The sequence below is a fragment of the Penicillium robsamsonii genome, assembly GCF_028829455.1.
Source record: "Penicillium robsamsonii strain IBT 29466 chromosome Unknown utg000007l_segment0_segment0, whole genome shotgun sequence".
Taxonomy (NCBI): domain Eukaryota; kingdom Fungi; phylum Ascomycota; class Eurotiomycetes; order Eurotiales; family Aspergillaceae; genus Penicillium; species Penicillium robsamsonii.
The window spans coordinates 518943-538041 of NW_026643225.1; the positions used below are offsets into that span (position 1 = coordinate 518943).

The 19099-nt window shown below is 49.0% G+C and overlaps 8 protein-coding genes across 8 annotated transcripts; 5 read left to right on the forward strand and 3 right to left on the reverse strand.

The window, feature by feature from the left end:
* Positions 1–1285: 1285 nt before the first annotated feature.
* Positions 1286–1621, reverse strand: N7447_010484 (uncharacterized protein; the record flags this gene model as incomplete). The annotated part of the gene is made up of 1 exon (XM_057234746.1): positions 1286–1621. One exon carries the CDS (start codon positions 1619–1621, stop codon positions 1286–1288), a length of 336 nt encoding a protein of 111 aa, XP_057080966.1.
* Positions 1622–2360: 739 nt separating this feature from the next.
* N7447_010485 (AMP dependent ligase/synthetase) lies at positions 2361–4339 on the forward strand (the record flags this gene model as incomplete). Its single annotated transcript, XM_057234747.1, has 6 exons — positions 2361–2630; positions 2685–3053; positions 3119–3364; positions 3428–3590; positions 3655–3980; positions 4037–4339. 6 exons carry the CDS (start codon positions 2361–2363, stop codon positions 4337–4339), a joined length of 1677 nt encoding a protein of 558 aa, XP_057080967.1.
* An 865-nt stretch (positions 4340–5204) lies between these two features.
* On the forward strand, positions 5205–6921 carry N7447_010486 (Zn(II)2Cys6 transcription factor; the record flags this gene model as incomplete). The annotated part of the gene is made up of 2 exons (XM_057234748.1): positions 5205–5275; positions 5322–6921. The coding sequence occupies 2 exons, from the start codon at positions 5205–5207 to the stop codon at positions 6919–6921; spliced, it is 1671 nt and encodes a 556-aa protein (XP_057080968.1).
* Positions 6922–8839: 1918 nt separating this feature from the next.
* On the reverse strand, positions 8840–10602 carry N7447_010487 (cytochrome P450; the record flags this gene model as incomplete). Its single annotated transcript, XM_057234749.1, has 3 exons — positions 8840–9882; positions 9952–10321; positions 10378–10602. 3 exons carry the CDS (start codon positions 10600–10602, stop codon positions 8840–8842), a joined length of 1638 nt encoding a protein of 545 aa, XP_057080969.1.
* A 465-nt stretch (positions 10603–11067) lies between these two features.
* On the forward strand, positions 11068–12172 carry N7447_010488 (isopenicillin N synthase family dioxygenase; the record flags this gene model as incomplete). The annotated part of the gene is made up of 3 exons (XM_057234750.1): positions 11068–11229; positions 11289–11453; positions 11510–12172. 3 exons carry the CDS (start codon positions 11068–11070, stop codon positions 12170–12172), a joined length of 990 nt encoding a protein of 329 aa, XP_057080970.1.
* Positions 12173–12687: 515 nt separating this feature from the next.
* On the reverse strand, positions 12688–14431 carry N7447_010489 (uncharacterized protein; the record flags this gene model as incomplete). Its single annotated transcript, XM_057234751.1, has 2 exons — positions 12688–14196; positions 14261–14431. 2 exons carry the CDS (start codon positions 14429–14431, stop codon positions 12688–12690), a joined length of 1680 nt encoding a protein of 559 aa, XP_057080971.1.
* An 842-nt stretch (positions 14432–15273) lies between these two features.
* Positions 15274–16669, forward strand: N7447_010490 (3-isopropylmalate dehydrogenase; the record flags this gene model as incomplete). Its single annotated transcript, XM_057234752.1, has 5 exons — positions 15274–15348; positions 15401–15472; positions 15542–15637; positions 15708–16347; positions 16440–16669. 5 exons carry the CDS (start codon positions 15274–15276, stop codon positions 16667–16669), a joined length of 1113 nt encoding a protein of 370 aa, XP_057080972.1.
* A 370-nt stretch (positions 16670–17039) lies between these two features.
* N7447_010491 (aconitase iron-sulfur domain-containing protein) lies at positions 17040–18979 on the forward strand (the record flags this gene model as incomplete). Its single annotated transcript, XM_057234753.1, has 4 exons — positions 17040–17732; positions 17754–17939; positions 18011–18370; positions 18437–18979. The coding sequence occupies 4 exons, from the start codon at positions 17040–17042 to the stop codon at positions 18977–18979; spliced, it is 1782 nt and encodes a 593-aa protein (XP_057080973.1).
* Between the last annotated feature and the right edge of the window lie 120 nt (positions 18980–19099).

Below are 19099 nucleotides of genomic sequence, written 5' to 3' on the forward strand. Positions count from 1 at the left end.
TATCGAGGCTGGTTCGGGGCGTATCTGAAAAACTTTCTGCTGTCTCTTTCACTTTCTCCTTCTCCGAGACAGAAAGGGAGCTGATGCAGTCTAGAATCTCGAGTATGTTTTCTTTTGCTGAATGCTTCAATTTAATGAAAGTACTGTCGTGAGAGCTTGCCAGTGCGTCCAGAAGTCTCTCACGGAAGTCCACGCACAGCCAGTCCATGAACACGATATCAGCACAGTCCCGCTTGCCTCCTATTGACAGCTGTTGCTGGGAGGCTTCTGAGGTTGCATACGAGCTCTCTACTAGATCCATTCCCGTGGTAGAGTAGAGAGACCGACCTTGCGCCTGTCTGATCCTATCCATTGCAATCGATAGTAACAGACAAAGATGAAAACAGGTTCGATCATAAGAAGCTCCATGAGCCTCAAGTCGAGGGAACAATGCTAACTCCGAGAGAGATTCTCATGGCCAGCCTTGCCGAGCATGGTCTAGTGAAAACAATATTGGCGAATTCCTCCGTCCCGTTGTCTCATCGCCATACTTGACAGCCGTTCCAGCGAGACTCTGGTCGCATAATAACTGGCCACCTATAGGTCCACAGTAAGACCTATAGCATTGGCGTTCGATGCGTTAATCCATGCCCCAACGGCGTCCTGCAGTAAGCGACGATAAAATCAGACTATAGCGAATCGTGTGATGGTAAACACTTTCATTTCCACCATTCTTGTCGTTTGGAATCCTGCTCGTGGGAGGCGATACAGCCCGGATTCCAAGTAGGAAGACCCTAGTCCTTATATGGATATATCTCCCCTGCTAGTAGGTAAGACCTAAAAACTCTCGAGCCCCTCCAATCCTCGCCAAGTGGGGGCTTCCTGCAGAACGCCATGAGCTAGTTCAATTTGACATGCTGATTCAGCAATGCTCTTATCCCGATAGCCTACAACGGGACTGTGAAAGCTTTACGTGTTCGGTCTGAAAGAGGTAACTAGATAGAGGGAGACAAAGATTTCCGTCCTCCGTTTTTCTTGCTTCTTATGCTCCTTATATTCTTTGTGCCTTTGATATTCCTTTATACTCCCAGGTAGGCAAGACAGGTCCGCGGTGGAAATGCGAATTTCTCACATCCCTCGCTCTGCTGTTGCTGCTACGTCGGTTCTAGATGAAATCCCGTTATTACTCAGACTGTTTGAGACAGAACAGGGTTGCAATCCCCGCTATGCTTGATACATGAAGGTGGAGAAAGAGTTTTCTGGTATATGACATTGACGTTACAACCCGTACTGTGGCCGGCCAGAATTAGAGGGCGACCATAGAATTGTCACTTGGTAGAGAGTTTTGCTCCAAGACCATCTCGCACAAGACACCCCAATTCTGATTGTACTTGTAGGTGAGTGTCCCACTACTCTTGGGATCTCCCCCACCTACACCTCCATCTTCGCGGCTTTTTGATCGTTGTGGGGACCCAACACTAAAATAGGGCGTTCGCGTCGGGGAGTGCTGATCTGATGGCAGTTCGCCAAAAATGGTTCTGACCACCATCTCGGCATAGGGGAGAAAGCGCTCCAAAAGCCCTAAGTCCTCCCAGGGCTTGGCAACAAGGCTGGCCCCGTCCGCCAAGAACTCTACCCACATGGGGAACGATCCGAAACACGCCCGGGATTAGTTTCGAAAGTTGTGCTCTGTTTCCGATCACCACCATATTTCTAATCCACTCCTGCTCCTCGGCGGTGTATCCTTTGATCGCATTTAAACAACGATTTAGCACCATAATGTACAGTGCTCAATAGTGATCGAGCCTGAGGATAATTCTGCAAATTAAGAGAGAAAGATGGTTGTAGTAATGGGCTAGTGCCTCAGATCACGGTTTTAACTAGACTGAGGTCGTGTTGAGGCGATAATGTATATATTAAAATGATGAACTCGGGTTACAGCGCGTTGGAATGTCATATTTTGTAGCCCTGGAGAGCCATATAACGGGCGAAGATTAGCATCGCTAACAGATACAGACTGCGTACAGGAATTTTGTACAAATACCTATTGTATGCTCAATTGCTAAAATCTCCTTTGCACGTTGAGCGAACAGAAGTAGGTCTGTTCTCAAACAGTCTAATTGTTGAAGTAGCAATGTGAAGGAATACTCGAATTTGCATCCCAATATAGGGAGGTATGAACAGCACGAGGATGAGGGGCAACCGTGGAACTATGCCTCCTCTTTCAGGCTTGGGAACTTAGTCTACTTTTATATACGTATTCATATAAGTACATCGAGTCGCCGCGACATAAAAAAAGAGCAGATTGTTTCCAACGTTTCTTCCAAGGCTTTTAATATCCGATTTTTTTTATCTCTCTATATTCGAGTCACACATACAACATGGTCTTTACTTCCGCACCATGGTGCCGCGACCTAGTTGTCTCCCTCCCGGAGACACAGCTGGTAGGCGACTTCGTGCTTGAAGGCGTCGGCGAAAAGTTCGAGGGGAAGCCTATACTAGTCTGTGCCCAGACTGGGAGATCATATACCATCCAGGATCTCGAGTATCGCGTCACCATGTTGGCACGAAGCCTAGCACAAGTGTTGGGATGGAACCCAAATGAAGGTTCTCCAGAGAATAAAGTCGTAGGAATCTTAGCCTTGAACGCGGTAAGCTGATCAAATCGCAAAATGCAAGAGCAATGTCATAACGGAGGCTTCTAGATGGATTTTGTACCTCTCTCATGGGCGGTTCACCGCATCGGCGGCACATGTCTCCTCCTGTACCCCACGTCCTCGGCTATCGAGATTCAGACCCTGATGCGCAAAGCCAACTGCCACGCACTCTTCACTTGTCGCAAACTGCAGCCTATCTGTGAAGCGGTGTTTACAGCTTTGAACGAAGATCCGGCGCGATTGTTTCTGCTCGAATTGGCTGGCGACGATGCCACACCGGCAGCCCTGAAGACCATCTCCCAATTGATTGCGGATGGGGAGCACCTGCCGGCATTAGAGCCTCTGGCCCTCCAGGCTGGGGGGACCCAAGATCGCGTCGCTTATCTCTGCCCGACGAGCGGCACCTCCGGGTACCAGGTATGTTGAACAATTAACATCGGCTTCCATAACAGCAAGGACAGACACGCTGACCCTTTTGACAGAAATTGGCGCAAATCACACATGCGAGTGCGATTGCCAATGTCGTCCAGGCCATCACACTGGAAACTTATGCTACCGGGCTCAAGAGCCAGGTCATCCTGGGGGTCCTTCCTTTGAGCCACGCCTATGGCCTGATCTTGCTGCACGTGCTGATATGCCGTCGCGATACAACTATTCTGCACGCGAGCTTCGACATGCAGGCTGCGCTGCGGACCATCCAACAGTATCGGATCGAGCGATTATACTTGGTAAGTCAGGCTGGTTTTGAGTGAAGGAAAAATGTGTGCTGACAAGGGTCCCTTTTTGTTCAGGTTCCCGCGATCGTGGCGGCCTTGGTCAACAACCCGATCTTATTCAAGATGGCCGATCTGTCGTCCGTGCAGACGGTGGTATGTGGGTCCGCGCCCTTGAGTGCCGACATGATGCACGCCTTGAAACAAATTCGCCCCGATTGGGATTTACTCCCTGGTTACGGTATGGAGACAGAAACTACTCTCTGGACTCAGGACTCGGGCTGACCAGGCGTAAACGACTATAGGATTGACCGAAGCAGCGGTGGGTGTCTCATGTACCAGTCAACACAGCATCTTCCCTGGCTCTGTGGGAAGCTTGTTACCGCGGGTGCAGGTGCGGCTGCTCGATGCCGATGGAGCCGAGATCCAGGACTACGACGTGGCCGGCGACCTGTATTTGCGATCACCCAGTGTCATGAAGGGCTATCTCGGGGAAAAGGAGGCGGATTCCCACGCATTCGACCAGGACGGGTGGCTGGTGACGGGCGATGTAGCGTGCATTAGGCGCAACACTGACGGCGAGGAACATCTGTTTATCGTGGATCGGAAGAAGGATATCATGAAGGTCAAGGTATGTCTATCACCTCCTAGTCCATGGTGTGGCGTGGCCAATAACAAGCGTCACAGGGCATCCAGGTGGCGCCGGTTGAGATTGAAGCCCAGCTGTTGAACCACCCAGCAGTGGACGAGGCCGCAGTATTTGGCGTGCAGCACGACGAGGCCGGCGAACGCCCATTCGCATTTGTGGTGCGCTCACGTCAGGTGGACACCGAGATGGACGAGCAGACACTCCGAGAGGCCCTCGCCGCACACATTCAAAATACCCTGAGTGAGCCATTCTGGCTTAGGGAGAATATCCGGTTCCTGGAGGCGATCCCCAAAAGCCACAGCGGCAAGGCTCTGAAATTCAAGCTGAAAGAGTTGGTTTAAACTGTTGACGCATCCTAATTATTGGTCCAGCAAGGGGCGCTGCCTGTAGCCCATGCTAATAACTTATCGAGTGGAGTTGAAGTCCAGGCACGCGGTAATTGGTTCTGGCATCCCAACCTACTAAAGTTTTTTTTTTTGAAAATGATAATATACCAAAAATGTACAAAGAATTTACCCCCAAAAGAAAAGAAAAGAAAAAAAATCAGTCTTTGTAATTTTCTATTTTCCGTTGCTCTATTACTGAACTACCAAACCTTAGGAGAAGGGGTATATACCTATGGCCTGATCCTTTTTTGTTGTCATTAGCAAATTCTACCTAGGTATGCATTAGGTACTGCTAAAGCCTTGGAAGGCTCCAAAGGATCACAATGAGCGATAATTCTCCGTCTCGGCAACTAAATTGATTTTAGTCGTGGTATTTTCTTATCTTGGAAATTATTTTCCTGCAGTGCTCAAAATACAGCTCCAAGGCATCCAAATAAATATATGAAACATTGGAATCATCAAACATAACAGACATCGCAACCCAAAGGTTATGCAGCGGTTAAATGATCTAATTAGCGCTCAGATAAACAAAAAACCTACTTTCAATCTGTCTTGTAACTCTTTAAATATTAAACATTGAGTTGGGAAACACGTGGACGGTACCCAACTTTTGAAATGTTAATTATGTAAATAATTATGCAGTGGACTTCGGAGATATATTTCTTCCGCTCCAGACGGCTGGCCCCCGGCTTATCTACGAGCCCGCTTTTGTCTTTGTGAGTTGTAACTAACTAGTTAACTAGGGTCATTTAGCCCCATCACGTAAGCGTTCAGTCAGGTCTTGATTCTGTGTCGATGTATGAGACCGTCTGCAGTAGGTATGGGCTCTAATACTTTGATTAGCAACCGCATCGGCGGTGCTAAATCCCGATCTGGTTGCAAAACTTGCAAGTAAGTACTGACCTAGCCTCACTACAGGCTAGCGCTAACTGGCCAGAATTCGAAGGGTTAAGTGTGGCGAGGAGAAGCCAATCTGTCTTCGCTGCTCCAGCACCGGGCGCAAATGTGAATATGGCGACGCCAGAACATCCTCTACCGCACTTCTATATACAGTGCGTCCTAGCTACAGTCTGATGGCGTCACCGAATAGCGGTTGCAATGAGCGCCGTGCCTTTGAATATTACATCCAGCATGCATCAAAAGGACTTGCTGCCGGGATGAACCTCGATTTCTGGACAAAAGTGGCCCCACAAATCTGCCGTACCGAGCCTGCTGTATGGGATGCCATAATCTCAATCAGTGTCTTATACGAATATCCTGATCAGTGCCTGGATTTGCCGCTCCTGAAGCTTCAACATGAAAAGAAGCGGGGTCTTAATCAAATCCAACGAGAGGCCTTGAGTTGGTATTCCCGCGCCATATCCAGCATCCACTCCCAGATTGTGCGCGGTAGAGCAGATCCATATGTCGCACTGATTAGCTGTGTGCTATTCATTTGTATAGAGGCTATTCAAGGCCGTATGACAGAAGCTCTCCAACTTTACGAGCAAGGCGTGAGTTTGATCTTTACCTTGCGACATCAACTTGCCGCTGGGACCCCCCTCCCCCATAAGGCCCTACTTCTAGAGAATACTATCATACCCCTGTTTTTACGGTTGGGCTCCATGTCCTTGACTATACCAACGGTTCAAGTCAGCGAGATTTTTGCCTTTGCTAGGCACGACTTATACACCCAGTTCACATCTCTTGATGCAGCAAGAACTGCAATTTCTGTTTTGTTTTCAGAGGCCACGCTCCTTGAGCGAGAGGCATTGCCATATCGCAAAGCAACCATTAGAGATTTGGTTGCAGGGGCGCATTTGGTTGCCAAGCAGCAATCAATCCAAACACAACTATACCATTGGCTCCAGGCTTACACAAGTCTCTGCCAAAACGGTGCCCAGGCCCAACCCGTACTGCTAGCATACCATGCTGCTACTTCAATATACGTCTCTACATGTTTGTCGCAGCAAGAATTGGTCTATGATTCCTACATGGCAGACTTCGCCATCATTGTTGAGAATGCAAGTTTAGCCTTTGTAGGAGGCCCAGACTGTGTCCAACCACCATTCACCTTCGAAATGGGCCTGGGTCTCCCATTATTTCTAACTGCAATCAAGTGCCGCGATCCACACCTGCGGCGGAAAGCTTTGGGATTATTACGTCAAGCACCGCCGATTCAAGCGTTTTTCACGTGCACCCCTGTAGCTTTCGTGGCAGAGAAATGCATGGACATGGAAGAGGATTATAGCCGTTCCATTGCCCTTACACATGATCCACACACTTTGGATCAGTCTCCCCAATGCTGCGTTTCAGACTTTTCTCCACGCTCTGCGCTGGAGCATGAATCTACTTGTCAATTGTCTACCCTTATTCCTGAAGAGGCTCGCATATGTTACTATAATGTTTTACGACCCGAGGACGGTTATTCCCCAGGGGCGGAAGGAGACATTGCTGAAGATGGTCATGGCTCAAATCAGATCTTGGAAGTCTTCCGGAACCACTTTGATAAAGCTCACAACATATGGCGCATGATTTCTCACCGTGTGCCGCTATAGGGCAACATCTGAGTTTTGTTTTTGGATATGCCTCTGTGCGCTAGTGAAACCAGAATTTAAAAGCATTATAAGCCTATTCATCAGGGCTAGCCTATCGTATATATGAATTTATAAGCTCCCACCAGGGACGAGTGAGGCATACTTTGATGCCATTTACGAGAATTAGCAGAATTCCGTAAGAGTCAGTATACTCATAATGGTCTCCCATCGGCAAGGCGTATCGAATCCTAGATTGAAGAGAGAAACAACGGAGACATTTTTTCGAGGAAAAGACGGGTGTTAGTTGCAGCCCCACGTTGTGTTGATAAAGGTCAACTGAGAATTATTACACCGGGAAGTTATTATGAAATAATTTTGATCTATCCAATTGGCCTCTGCTCCACACAAATGCCCTCCTATGCTAGCCACTAATCGAAATTTCTCGGGGAAATTCACCACCAAATGCAAGGAAACCTGACAGAAATCAAGTGTATGGCGAACGTACGGGTGAAAACACAATGGTAAAATTCTCTAACTAACTAAAAACAACAATGGTGTGAATTTAACAATCTGGTTAGACACAATTAGTAAGCAAATGCATAGTAAAAAAGTCATATGTTGACACGGTAAAAAGACAGTATCATCCTGATTCTTGACAAAAACAAACACAACTGAATTATTGTTTCTCAGGGGAAGAAAGGAGTAAAAAGAAAAAAGAAAGAAATCGAACCAAGACTGGATAATCGAAAACTTGGCTTTGCACTTCGTGTCCTGAGTTCCTTATATTTTAGACTAAGGTTTCGGTCCGGGCCGAACTACAAATCACCGACACCTACGTAACGTATTAACCGAGGCACAGACCAGCCCCAAGCGAAAGGTTGGGGTGGTCTGTGCCACGGTTACATTTTATATGTCAAATTCCGAGTCTGCATACCCGGTATAATACACAGGTGATATGCTACGCCAAGCATACTGCCAAGCATACCAGAGTTATGAATGCTCCATTGTTTTGATGAGATAACTAATCGAGGCTCCATAGTTAGTTAACGTATTTCACATGCGAGTGGTCCACACATGCGAGTGGTCCACGCCAAAACACATAGTAAAAGCGATGTTAGTTGTCACTTATATTTCAACAACTAACGTTTTTATCTAGCTTCATGACTTGCCGATAATGATTGATAAGCATTTTTAATATAATATATCAATCTTAAACGAATCGAATACTTCCATTGTTGTGGTATTAAAAATTACGCCGCTAGATTCAACAAATATATATATCTCAATTACCAGCCTATTAAATTCCCTCAAAATTCATAAAGTAGCTAGATATCATATAAGCAGCATTAGGCTGCAAGAGCCAGTTTATATACAAAACCGTTGTTGCACTAACATGTTGTAATTTATCGCTTTTACTATGTGTTTTGGCGTGGACCACTCGCTTGTGTGGACCACTCGCATGTGAAATACGTTAACTAGTTAGTTAACCAACTAGTTAGGTAACTATAAACTGTAAGGAGCGTGTATACAGAAATACAGAGAGTTCCATATACTCATTCATACCATACACTTTATACAGTCAGACTTCTGTCAATATAGATTACTTAGGCTGCTGATGCCAAGCACTGCTTCTAGACATATTGCCGCCCACCAACGCCACTGTAGAACGAACATCCGATAGGAGGAATAATATTGACCCCTTTTCTCAATGCTGATGTCGAACAATTTGTTGCCCGCGGACAGAGTGCATCGCGGGACAACTAATGTGAGACTAACAATTATGGCGAATTTGGAGCGAGGTACGAGTCCGCTAACTAACTAATTACCTAGTTATCGGACCAGTTATGTAAACCAGCCAGTAGCTTTCCAAGGTTGTTCACAACGGAGGATGTCCGAGGTACTTAGTAGAGGGAAGAAACAGCCGACCGCCAAGTCCCAATCACGCCTTCACAGAATTCTCCTCCGGCCTTCGTCGGATCAACAGATGCTCCTGGGGCCCCCGCAGGGTCAATTCCGTGAACAGCCCGGCCTTACTGGGTGGGACCGGGATGATCTGGATCTCATACTTGGTGAACATGTGGGCAAACAACAGCTTCAGCTCATCCGTTACGAAGAAGCGGCCCGGGCAAGCGCGCTTTCCTAGTCCAAAAGAGAGAAAGGTCTCAGAGGTACGGGACATGGGAAGACGCGACGATGGCGTTTTTGCAGTTGTCTGGTCGGCTGGAGCCTGGGAACTCTCATAGCGGGCAGGATTATAGGTCATGGCATCTGGCCAGATGTCATCGTCGCGGTGGATGGCATAGGCGGCAACGCTGATGCGCGCGCCGCACGGCAGATGGAGGCCATCATCCAAGGTCGCTCCTGTAGGACTGGTGACTTGCCGAATCAGACCGGGAAAGACGACGGCTAGACGCAGACTCTCCTTGAGCGCATTTTCGATATGCACCAGCTTTTCGATGTCTTTCTTCACCGGCAGGTTCTGGCAGTCGCGCAGCACCTTGTGCGCTTCTGCTGTCACCAAAGCCCGGTATCCTTGAGCCTCGCCCAGAGTGGTAATATCTGCCAAGCATTTGCTCATTGTGTTGGTCGTCGTTTCGATAGAAGCTAGATTGGCCATGCCCACACGGGCAATTACGCGCTGTTCGATAATGGCCGGGGATTCACCGCGACGGACAGCACGTTGCACTATCCAGGTCAAGAAGTCGTTCGGGAGGGAGAATGGCTTTTGATCTGGATTCTCCGAAATGTCCTCCTCTCCCTTCTCCCCCACTGTCTCTTCCATCTGTTGTACGGCTTGGATTCGTTCTCGCACCATCGGCTGCAGGTGTCGGCTGAATCTAGCCATGTAGAAATGATTGATCCACTTCACAACCAAGGAGAGGGGCCCCTTCAATGGCCGAGGAACAAGGTCCTGGAACACGGTCTCCGGCATGACCGCCATACCCAACCCGACGGCGCCGCGGATATAATCTTCATTTCGACCTGGTCCATGACACAGGTGCCGTTAGCCTCAAATCCTCATTCCTCCTGGAGAGTGGGCGTGTTCCTTACATTTATCTTTCCCCACGAATAGCCGGTTAGTGATGCGGGCGACGATCGTGCGCGTACTGTCCTTGAGGGGAATCATCTTCCACTCGGGCGAATTCCCCCAAATAGCATCTAACGCGCTCACAATCTCATCATTGATGTCCGCCGTCATCCGGCCAAGGTTCTGGGTTAATTCCTTGCGCAGTACTTCCTGCACTGAGTGGTCGCCCACTAACCCGTCCTGCACAAAGGCGTGGAATTCGTTGTGAATGGGATCCATGCTGAGTACCGATTCCGGTTGGTCGATTATCCATCGAATGTATTTGGGGGGAAGAATGATTTGCGGTCGACCGAATGCAATGGCGAGGGCGGCGGCTCGACCTTTTTTATTGCACTGGCAGGGAGGTTAAATTATAGACTGCCCTTTCTGGGGAACAAGAAATAACGTACTTCGAGATAAGCCTGCATGATGTTCTCCTTCATGACGGAGAACGACCGCGCCTTCGCACGAAGGTAACCAAAGCCCTCTTGGGGTCGGTCAATCCATTGCACTTCTTTGGGAACGATGTATTCCCAGGTGGTCAATCGGTTAACCAGTACCAAAAGAAGAAGAACAGCAATCACCGCGATGATGACTTGTTGTAGCGAAGTGAGATTCAATAGGAATTCGATCATTTTGAAGGCTAAATGTTGACACGGACGGAGAAGTTCGAATTTGAAAGAAGGGAAGGAAAGAGGAAACAGCGGCCAATTTTGACTCCAGACTTCATTTGCCAGCTGGCTTGAATCAAAGCCAAGAACCGTCAGCGAGTGAATAGTCGTGGTAGCGGCCAGGCTATAAGGGGCAATCCATTCAAAAGGCCCGCAGGGTCGCCAAATGTCAGGAAGCATCTGCGTACCGTACCACCTGGGTCACGAGAAAAGACGATGGTATGCTCAATGTGCTTATCCAGCAGACTTTTACATAAAGGCCAATGGATACAGTACACTAAGTCCGTAGAAGGTTGTGCATGGCATTCAACAAAAGCGTTTCTATTTAATGATGGATCATCCCAAGGCCGGTTGTATATATCTCGACCTGAAATTCCATCTGGCTTAACCGCGGAGTATGCAACTTGAGCTCAATATATAAAAGCAACAATGCCGATCAAATCTCTTGATTTTCTACAATATCTTAGCGACGATCTAAGAGAGCGACAAAATTTCTGTGATGAACTATGCGCAACCCTCTCTGTCTATGGATTCGTCAAGATTCAGAACTCTTCTCTCTCAAAGGAGACAATTGACCAGCTGTTCAGATTTGTGAGTACATGATTGAAGACAAAGTAATCGGGGAAGTGACCCTAATTAAATGTAAACAGAACAAGCTGTTCTTCGATCTCCCCAATCACCTGAAAGCAAAGGCGGCGCACCCAGAAGCTCCAAACCCACATCGAGGATGGAGTGCAATTGGCCAGGAGAGTGTGTGCCAGATCTCCAAATTTGAGCAAGGAAAGCGGCAGAATGACTATTACCAGGAGTGTCGCGTAGGTTTCCGAGGGGAAATAACATAGATGGAGTGATCTTACTGACAGGCAACCAGGAATCATTTGATCAAGGGGCAGCCAACGACGAGCTCTTCCCGAACCGGTGGGTAGATGAAACTGATTTGCTAGGTTTCCGTCAATTTATGGAGGGCATCTACGACCAATTCCACGCGCTCCACGCCGACCTCTTGCGCGCTATCACGGCCGGATTAGGCCTACCCGAGGAGCATCTCATCTCCAAGCATCAGAGAAACACCAGCGAGCTGCGATTGCTGCACTACCCATCTATTCCATGCAGCTCGATGGGGTCTGTTCAGCGGATTGGCGAGCATTCTGACTTTGGTACTCTCACCCTGCTCTTGCAAGACTCTGTGGGTGGTCTGCAGGTCGAGGATCAGCAGCAGCTGGGTAGCTTTATTCCAGTGGAATCGGAAGATGTGTACGAGGTGATTGTCAATGTTGGCGACTGCCTTCAGAGATGGAGCAACAAGAGTCTGCGGTCCGCTAATCATCGTGTGAGTTTGCCCGAAGGAAAAGGTGTTCACACTGATGAAATGCTGGCGCCCCGGTACTCGGTGGCATACTTTGGCAAGCCGGACCGGGATGTCCTCGTTGACACGCTGGCTGAGTTTGTGCGCCCGGGCATCAAGCCTGAGTACAATGATGGCTTGACCGCGTTTGAATATAATCAGTTGAAGCTGGTTCGTACTTATAATTAATACCTTGCTGGGGTAGGTGGAGGTGAGAAGGGGAAGGCTGCCATGAAAAGAATTGTGAGATAGTTGTGTATTTCCTTCTGTCTTTGTTGTGTTATCAATTCATTCCTGTTCATCCTAGATTGTGGCCTTCCCTATGTTTCCGAAGGCAAATAGCGGTCTGAATGATACTTGAGATAATTTCTTCCACAAATTGCTGAGTGAATGGTTTGGGGGAAAGAAAAATCGTTGAATCATGTTCATTATCTTTGGAAACAGAAAATAATCGCCTAATAGTGTGGTGGTGTTCATAGAAATTCTCGATCTTCCAAGCCCCCCATAGGAGCATTATACTTCATCAGGCAATGAAAGAATTGTGACCGAAGCCATTTTCAAGTTTGGTGGTAATGCAAAGTTCTCTAACTTACTATTCTGATCAGCGTTCAACCAAGGCTCACCAGTGAGTGACACACAATCTTTCTGTGCAATAAGGCATTAGTACAATCGAAGTCAGGCGACTCCTATCACCGGGAGACCGATCATCTTACCTGAATGCTAGACAGGAGTGCACTATAGGTAGCCTCATCATTGCTTATACCGATCCCAATGCCCCAGACGGGTTTGGCGCCGTCTCCGATAGAGCATTGTGCGAATGTGACAAACAGGTCTTGTTTTTGCCGACCAGGAAGGGGATGAGATGTCGCCATAATGCACTGAAACGGGCACTGCAATGTCTGACCCATGAAGGTGGCTATCAGATTTGCCTGATCTGTAATCACTTCCAGAGAGTGCGGGCAGGCAGGTTGCTGAAAAAGATTGCTGGTGTGCTGTTGTCCGAGTACCAGCGAGCGATAATAAGAGCTGTGATCGTAACATTCCAGGAAAAGGGCACAAATTTCCTCAGCAGCCAGTCCTCTTTCCCAGGCCATTGATTTCTCTTTGATAATACGGCTGAAAGCAGCGGCCAACTCATTGGGAAGACTCAAGCCGAGCCCTTGCTGGATAAGCCAGGCCACTCCCCCTTTCCCGCTCTGGCTGTTAACCCCAATTACGTTATCAAAAGAGATGCCCAAGTCGGCAGGATCGAGGGGCAAGTACGGCACCCGCCATGCGCTATTCGACATGCTAATGGCTCGTTTGTTCAACCCCTTCCGAATCGCATCTTGATGGGCCCCGGAGAAGGCACGGAAGTAATAGTCCCCTGAGTACGGCGTTCTTGGATGCACAGGGAGTTGAGTGATCTTCTCATACACTTGTCGAATGGCGGGCAGGTTTGAGAAATTCAACCCGGTCTCGATACCTTGCGTGAAATAATTCATGGCGGCCGTGACAAGATCCAGGTTGCCCGCACGCTCGCCGTTGCCGAAGAGGCATCCTTCGATGCGATCCCCGCCGGCCAAGCACGCGAGCTCCGCGGCGGCCACGGCGCCTCCACGGTCATTGTGGGTATGAATAGAGATGCAGACCGTGTCGCGGTTACGCAGATGTCGAGCAAAGTATTCGACCTGGTCCGCGAACACGTTGACGGTGGTGGCCTCGACACTGGACGCGAGTCCTAAGATGACGGGCTGTTCACGGGTGGGTTTCCACGCAGTCTGGATGGCTTCTGCCAAACGTAAGGCAGCCTCTGGACGGGCATTAGCAAAGTCCTCGAAGCCGAATCCTAACGTCCACTCGGTGGTCTGCGCCTCCGCATCTTCTATGGTGATGGATCGCGCATATTCGATACAGTCAGTGACGTGCGCCAACAAATCTGACTCTGATGGTTGTTGCAGAATCGTCTCGCGGTAGTTGTCGCTGGTCGCGAGATAGGTAAAGAGGATGGCCTTCTTTGCCCCCTTGAGGCTCTCGACTGCGCGCTTGAGGGTCTCTTTCCGGCAGGGGGTCATCACCTCCAGACTGACGTCCGGTGGGACGGCACCTGGGGTGCTCACGAGCTCCCGCGTGAAGTTGAATTCGGTGTCTGAGGCACAGGGGAAGGAGACCTCAATCTCCTTGAACCCAATGCCCACCAGCAGGCGAAACATCTGCCATTTTTGGGCTATTGTCTGCATCGCATTAGCGATTACATTAGCTCTTCTTCCCCTCCAGGGTGGGTGGTTTCATGCGTACCATGGGATTGGGGAGAGCTTGGTTGCCATCCCGTAGATCAGTCGACAGCCAAGTGGGGGACTTCGTCAACTTCTTCGATGGCCAATGTCGGTCTGGCAGATGGATATTGGGAGGATCCCGGCCGCCATATTTGCTCTGCAGGCTTTGGCCACCTGCACAAATTGTTGGCATTTGTCTTATTTGCTTTTTTTTCTTTGCCTTGTAAGCCCAAGAATCTGAAGGAAGGGGGTTGTTTTCTTCCACTTACCGGTGGGGAGCGTGGTTCTTTTCTTTCTACATACCCTAAGAGCCACACAATGCGAAAGCCCAGATCTTGATACACTAATTAACCCATTCAGGAGGAAAAACGAGCAGAACGGAAGTTATGGTGCTTAGATCAGTCCCTGTGGTCTTTGAACGCTGTTCGTTGTAGGCTAAGCCGGACAGGGTGACGGAGCAATCCCGAGATTCATGCATTATGGATGAACCAGATGTACAAGGACCCCAAGGATTAAAGGCGGAGCAAAAGGGTCCCTCACAGGACAGCTCACTTATACATAGTGACATAGTTCCTCTATATTTCTAATCTATCAAGTGTTTGTACTATGTCTGATGGTCACCAACATATATGCTTAGTCAGCACGGCTTCTTCCCCTGTAGGCTACACCGCTCGTCATCCAGCCCGTAGTAAGCTAAATACAATCCTATGCCTTTCAGGTATATGGATACAATGAACTCACGGTTTTTTATAATATCAGTTTGTGTCTGAGGAAGGTGTACCTTAAGGTAACTAACACAGGGTGCAGATGGTGCCCCATAGGTGGTTGTACGTATCTAATGAAGAAAATGAACTAGAGGATAAGAAAGGACAAAAGATTCCACGTATTGAACAGATTTATAAGTGCGAGCATTTCTATAAAACCCTCCTACATAATACAATGCGAACTGTAGTCATTTACATTGCTTCTGGTTGCCCTTTTTACTCAAGTTTCATACAATTCTTCCCCCACAAGCAATAATTGCCTATTGGCGCTATGGTTAAGACACATGATATTGTGGTGTTCCCAGGCGACTATGGAGGCCCCGAGGTGATGGCTGAAGGCCTGAAAGTAATTGTACCAGCGGCCAACTGCAAATCAATACGACTAAAAATAAATTTAGGTGCTACACGAAATCCAAAGACAGTATCAAACCGACGTCACACTAAACCTCAAATACCATCTCATTGGCGGAGTATGTACTCTCCAATTCTAGCCCTACGGCCGCCTGTCAAGACAACTAACGATCGTGGTGATTGAACAGTCCGCATTCGATGCTCATGGCACTCCTGTGACTGAGGAGGCCCTTTCCGATGCCAAAGAAGCATCAGCGGTACTTCTTGGCGCCGTTGGTGGCCCGGTACGTGAGAAGATATCTGTTTCGAGGATGAAATGAATAGGGCATCGGGCTGACGGAAGGGTCTTCACAGGCATGGCAGGGAAGCCCGGTCCCCGTCGAATTGGGGTTGGGAAGACTGCGCAAGGCCATGGACGCATTTGGAAACATTCGACCGATCAATTTCATTGCCCCCGTGTTGATTGAATCATCCAGCCTAAAAGAGCGCGTGTGCTCGGGGACAGATATCCTCATTGTGCGTGAGCTCAGCGGCGGCATATATTATGGAGATCGTCAGGAACATGACGGGACATTCAACGCTGCCTCGGATCTCGATCACTATGACGGGAACACAATCCAGCGCATTACACGGTTGGCAGCCTGGCTTGCCCGGTCGAAGACTCCTCCTTTACCAATAACTAGCTTAGACAAAGCTAATCTGCTGGCGGCCTGTGGCCGGCTGTGGCGTGGCGTGGTGACGGAAACTATTGCCTCAGAGTTTCCAGATCTGACACTTCAGCATATGCTAATCGATACGGCGGCCATGACCATAGCTCTTCGACCGACGACGCTCAATGGAATCGTCTTGACCAGCAACATGTTTGGCGACATCATCAGCGACGAGGCCAGTGCCATTCCTGGCAGTCTTGGTCTACTGCCTAGCGCGAGTCTCTGCGGGATTCCTGACGATGCTGATGGGACCGTAGTTCGTGGCATCTACGAGCCTGTGCATGGTAAGTGACGTGACTTTTGTTCTGTCTGTGTTCATAGGACGGTTTCGTCCCGCTGTATGAAGGAATTGCATGGTTAATACATTTCTGCTTAGGATCCGCACCCGACATTGCCGGGAAGGGTATTATCAACCCTACTGGGATGATTCTATCCATAGCTATGATGCTCCGCTACTCACTTGAGATGCCTGCCGCTGCAGTTGCTGTCGAAACCGCAGTCAGGGAGATCATTGAGCGAGGTTGCCGGACGAGAGATATCGGTGGAACGGCTTCAACCACGGAGTTCGGTGACGCAGTCGTAGCTTGTTTAAAGGATCATGAGTGAGGGGAATGACCATTCTTGTCATCTGCAAACATTAGTATTGCGAATATTACTATTGTAATAAATTCATTATTAAGCATATAAAATGATAAAAAAGAACGTGTGCTATTTAGGGTATGAGAAGCAGCCCAGTGTGGGGAGGAAAAGCGGACTGGATTACTCTATGCCATAGGAGTAATAAGCACATCTTTATTGGCTGAAGGAATACAAAGCATAATCACCTTTACTACTGCGATAAAATCAATACAGTTGAATCAACCGAAGATCTAGGCATGTGGATGGTCCTCAACGCAGACGCCTCTCTCCCGCATATGAATAGCCCAACCCCACCTTGTGACGCTACAAAGTTTGTCCAAAAATTTAAACCAACAAAATGCCAAGAGCGTCAATTGCCTATAGCTTTGAGCACAGTCTCACCGGGGATGCGAGGGCCTTCATTCACGGAGTGGTGAAGATTCTAGAAGGCACCCGTGGGATTCGATTGGAGGAATGCAGCATTGAAGACAGGAATCCAAGCCAGACCCTCCTGTACCTGACCCAAGAATCTCATATCAGCCCTCCAGGCCCCGATTGCTCAATAGTGACCAATATCGACGCTTTTATCACCCATCTCAGCAATGAGCTCGACGCCGGTGGCAGTCCTGCAGACGCATCTACGCTACGATATGTACTCGACCTGTGTCACACGGAGATAGAGCGCGGTGGTTTGGGATTCTCAGAGGCACGATGCATCGACTGGTCGCTCAGTCAGATGAAACTTCAGGACCTGCAGGATCTCCTTGAGGCATGGCTGGAGTCTCTAAACTCCGCCGAATCAGGCAGATGTCTGCCCGCACCGCTGTCCGTTAAGGCCTCTGCCACGAGGCCCATGACGTTAGCAGAGAAGATTCTTGCGCATCATGCATTTTCGCTGCCATCTGCACATGGTCTTAAAAGTGGTGACTTTGTTCGAACCTCGGTCGACTGGATTGTTGCCAGTGAGCTATCTTGGGTGGTAGGTCATTTTATCATCCCCCTCTCAGTTGATGAAGCCTTCCAGAGTGAAGCGCATCTTGGAAAATATGCGGTGAATTTATCTATTCTATAGGGCATGAAGCACAGTATGACCAGCATAGGTGAGGAGCCTACGGTCTGGAGAAATGACCGGTTTTGGCTGGCGGGAGATCACACGGTTGATCCCCGTACGTATCACCAACCGCGGGTCCGGGAACTTATTGATGGCATGAAAGATGCAAAGACGAAATTCAAGATGACGGAAAACCAAGGTTCAAATGTCAGCTCCTGCCAAATTCCATTCTTGACTTTCACCCGGAGTCGTTGCTGATGATCAAACCCATTCCCCAGTATACCATCCTCCACACCGAATTTGTGCGGGAGCGAGCCGAACCGGGCATGCTCGTTCTTGGCTCGGATTCCCACACCTGTTCGGCAGGTGCCGTCAGTTCGCTCGCTATTGGACTCGGGGCAGCCGATGTGATGGCCGCTCTGGCCACTGGTGAGACATGGATCAAAACCCCCGAGTCAATTCGGGTGGAGTTCAGCGGCGAGCCTGCCTGGTACATCCGGGGCAAAGATGTGATCCTCTACATCCTGAAAATGCTGAAGCGCAATACACATGCTGCTGATCGAATTGTAGAGTTCGGGGGACCAGGCACGCGCTACCTCTCCTGCGATGCCCGGTTCGCAATATGTAATATGTGCACGGTAGGCAACTTTGTTTCTGATCCAGCCCCGTCCCAAGCAGTGACTCACGCAGAACAATGACAATAGGAATTGGGTGCCATTACGGGTATTTTCGTCCCAGACCAGATCACTAGCCAATTCATCTCGGATCGCCCTCAAAGCCGCTACAAGTCACAATCTCTGTACTTTCAGCCGGACGCAGATGCCTCGTACGCCGCTACCTTTCAGATCAATCTCGATGAGGTTAAGTCCTTCATTGCGCTCTATCCCTCCCCGGACAACGTAGTGGAGGTGACTGAGAAACTGGACATGGTTTTCGAGGGTTGCTTCATTGGTGCTTGTACCACCACGGAAGAAGATCTGATCTTAGGCGCCTTAGTCCTGGAGGCAGGTCTTCAGAGGGGGCTGCCGCTGGCTGCCGGGAAGCGGATAGTTGTCCCTGGAAGCTTACCAATCGTCAAAAATTTGCGCGACTTGGGTCTGTTGGATATCTACTCCCAAGCCGGGTTTCAACAACCAGCTGTGAGCTGCAGCATGTGCCTGGGGATGGGAGCCGACCGTGCAGGGGCTGGCGAGAATTGGCTTTCGTCACAGAATCGCAACTTCAAGAACCGAATGGGTCCAGGTTAGCCTCCTTCCCTAGATAATTGACCCATGTCAGACGACGACTGGCTGACCTGGTCTCCCCGCAGGATCCATTGGACATATTTGCTCCGCCGCTGTAGTCGCTGCCTCATCTTTTAGTATGCA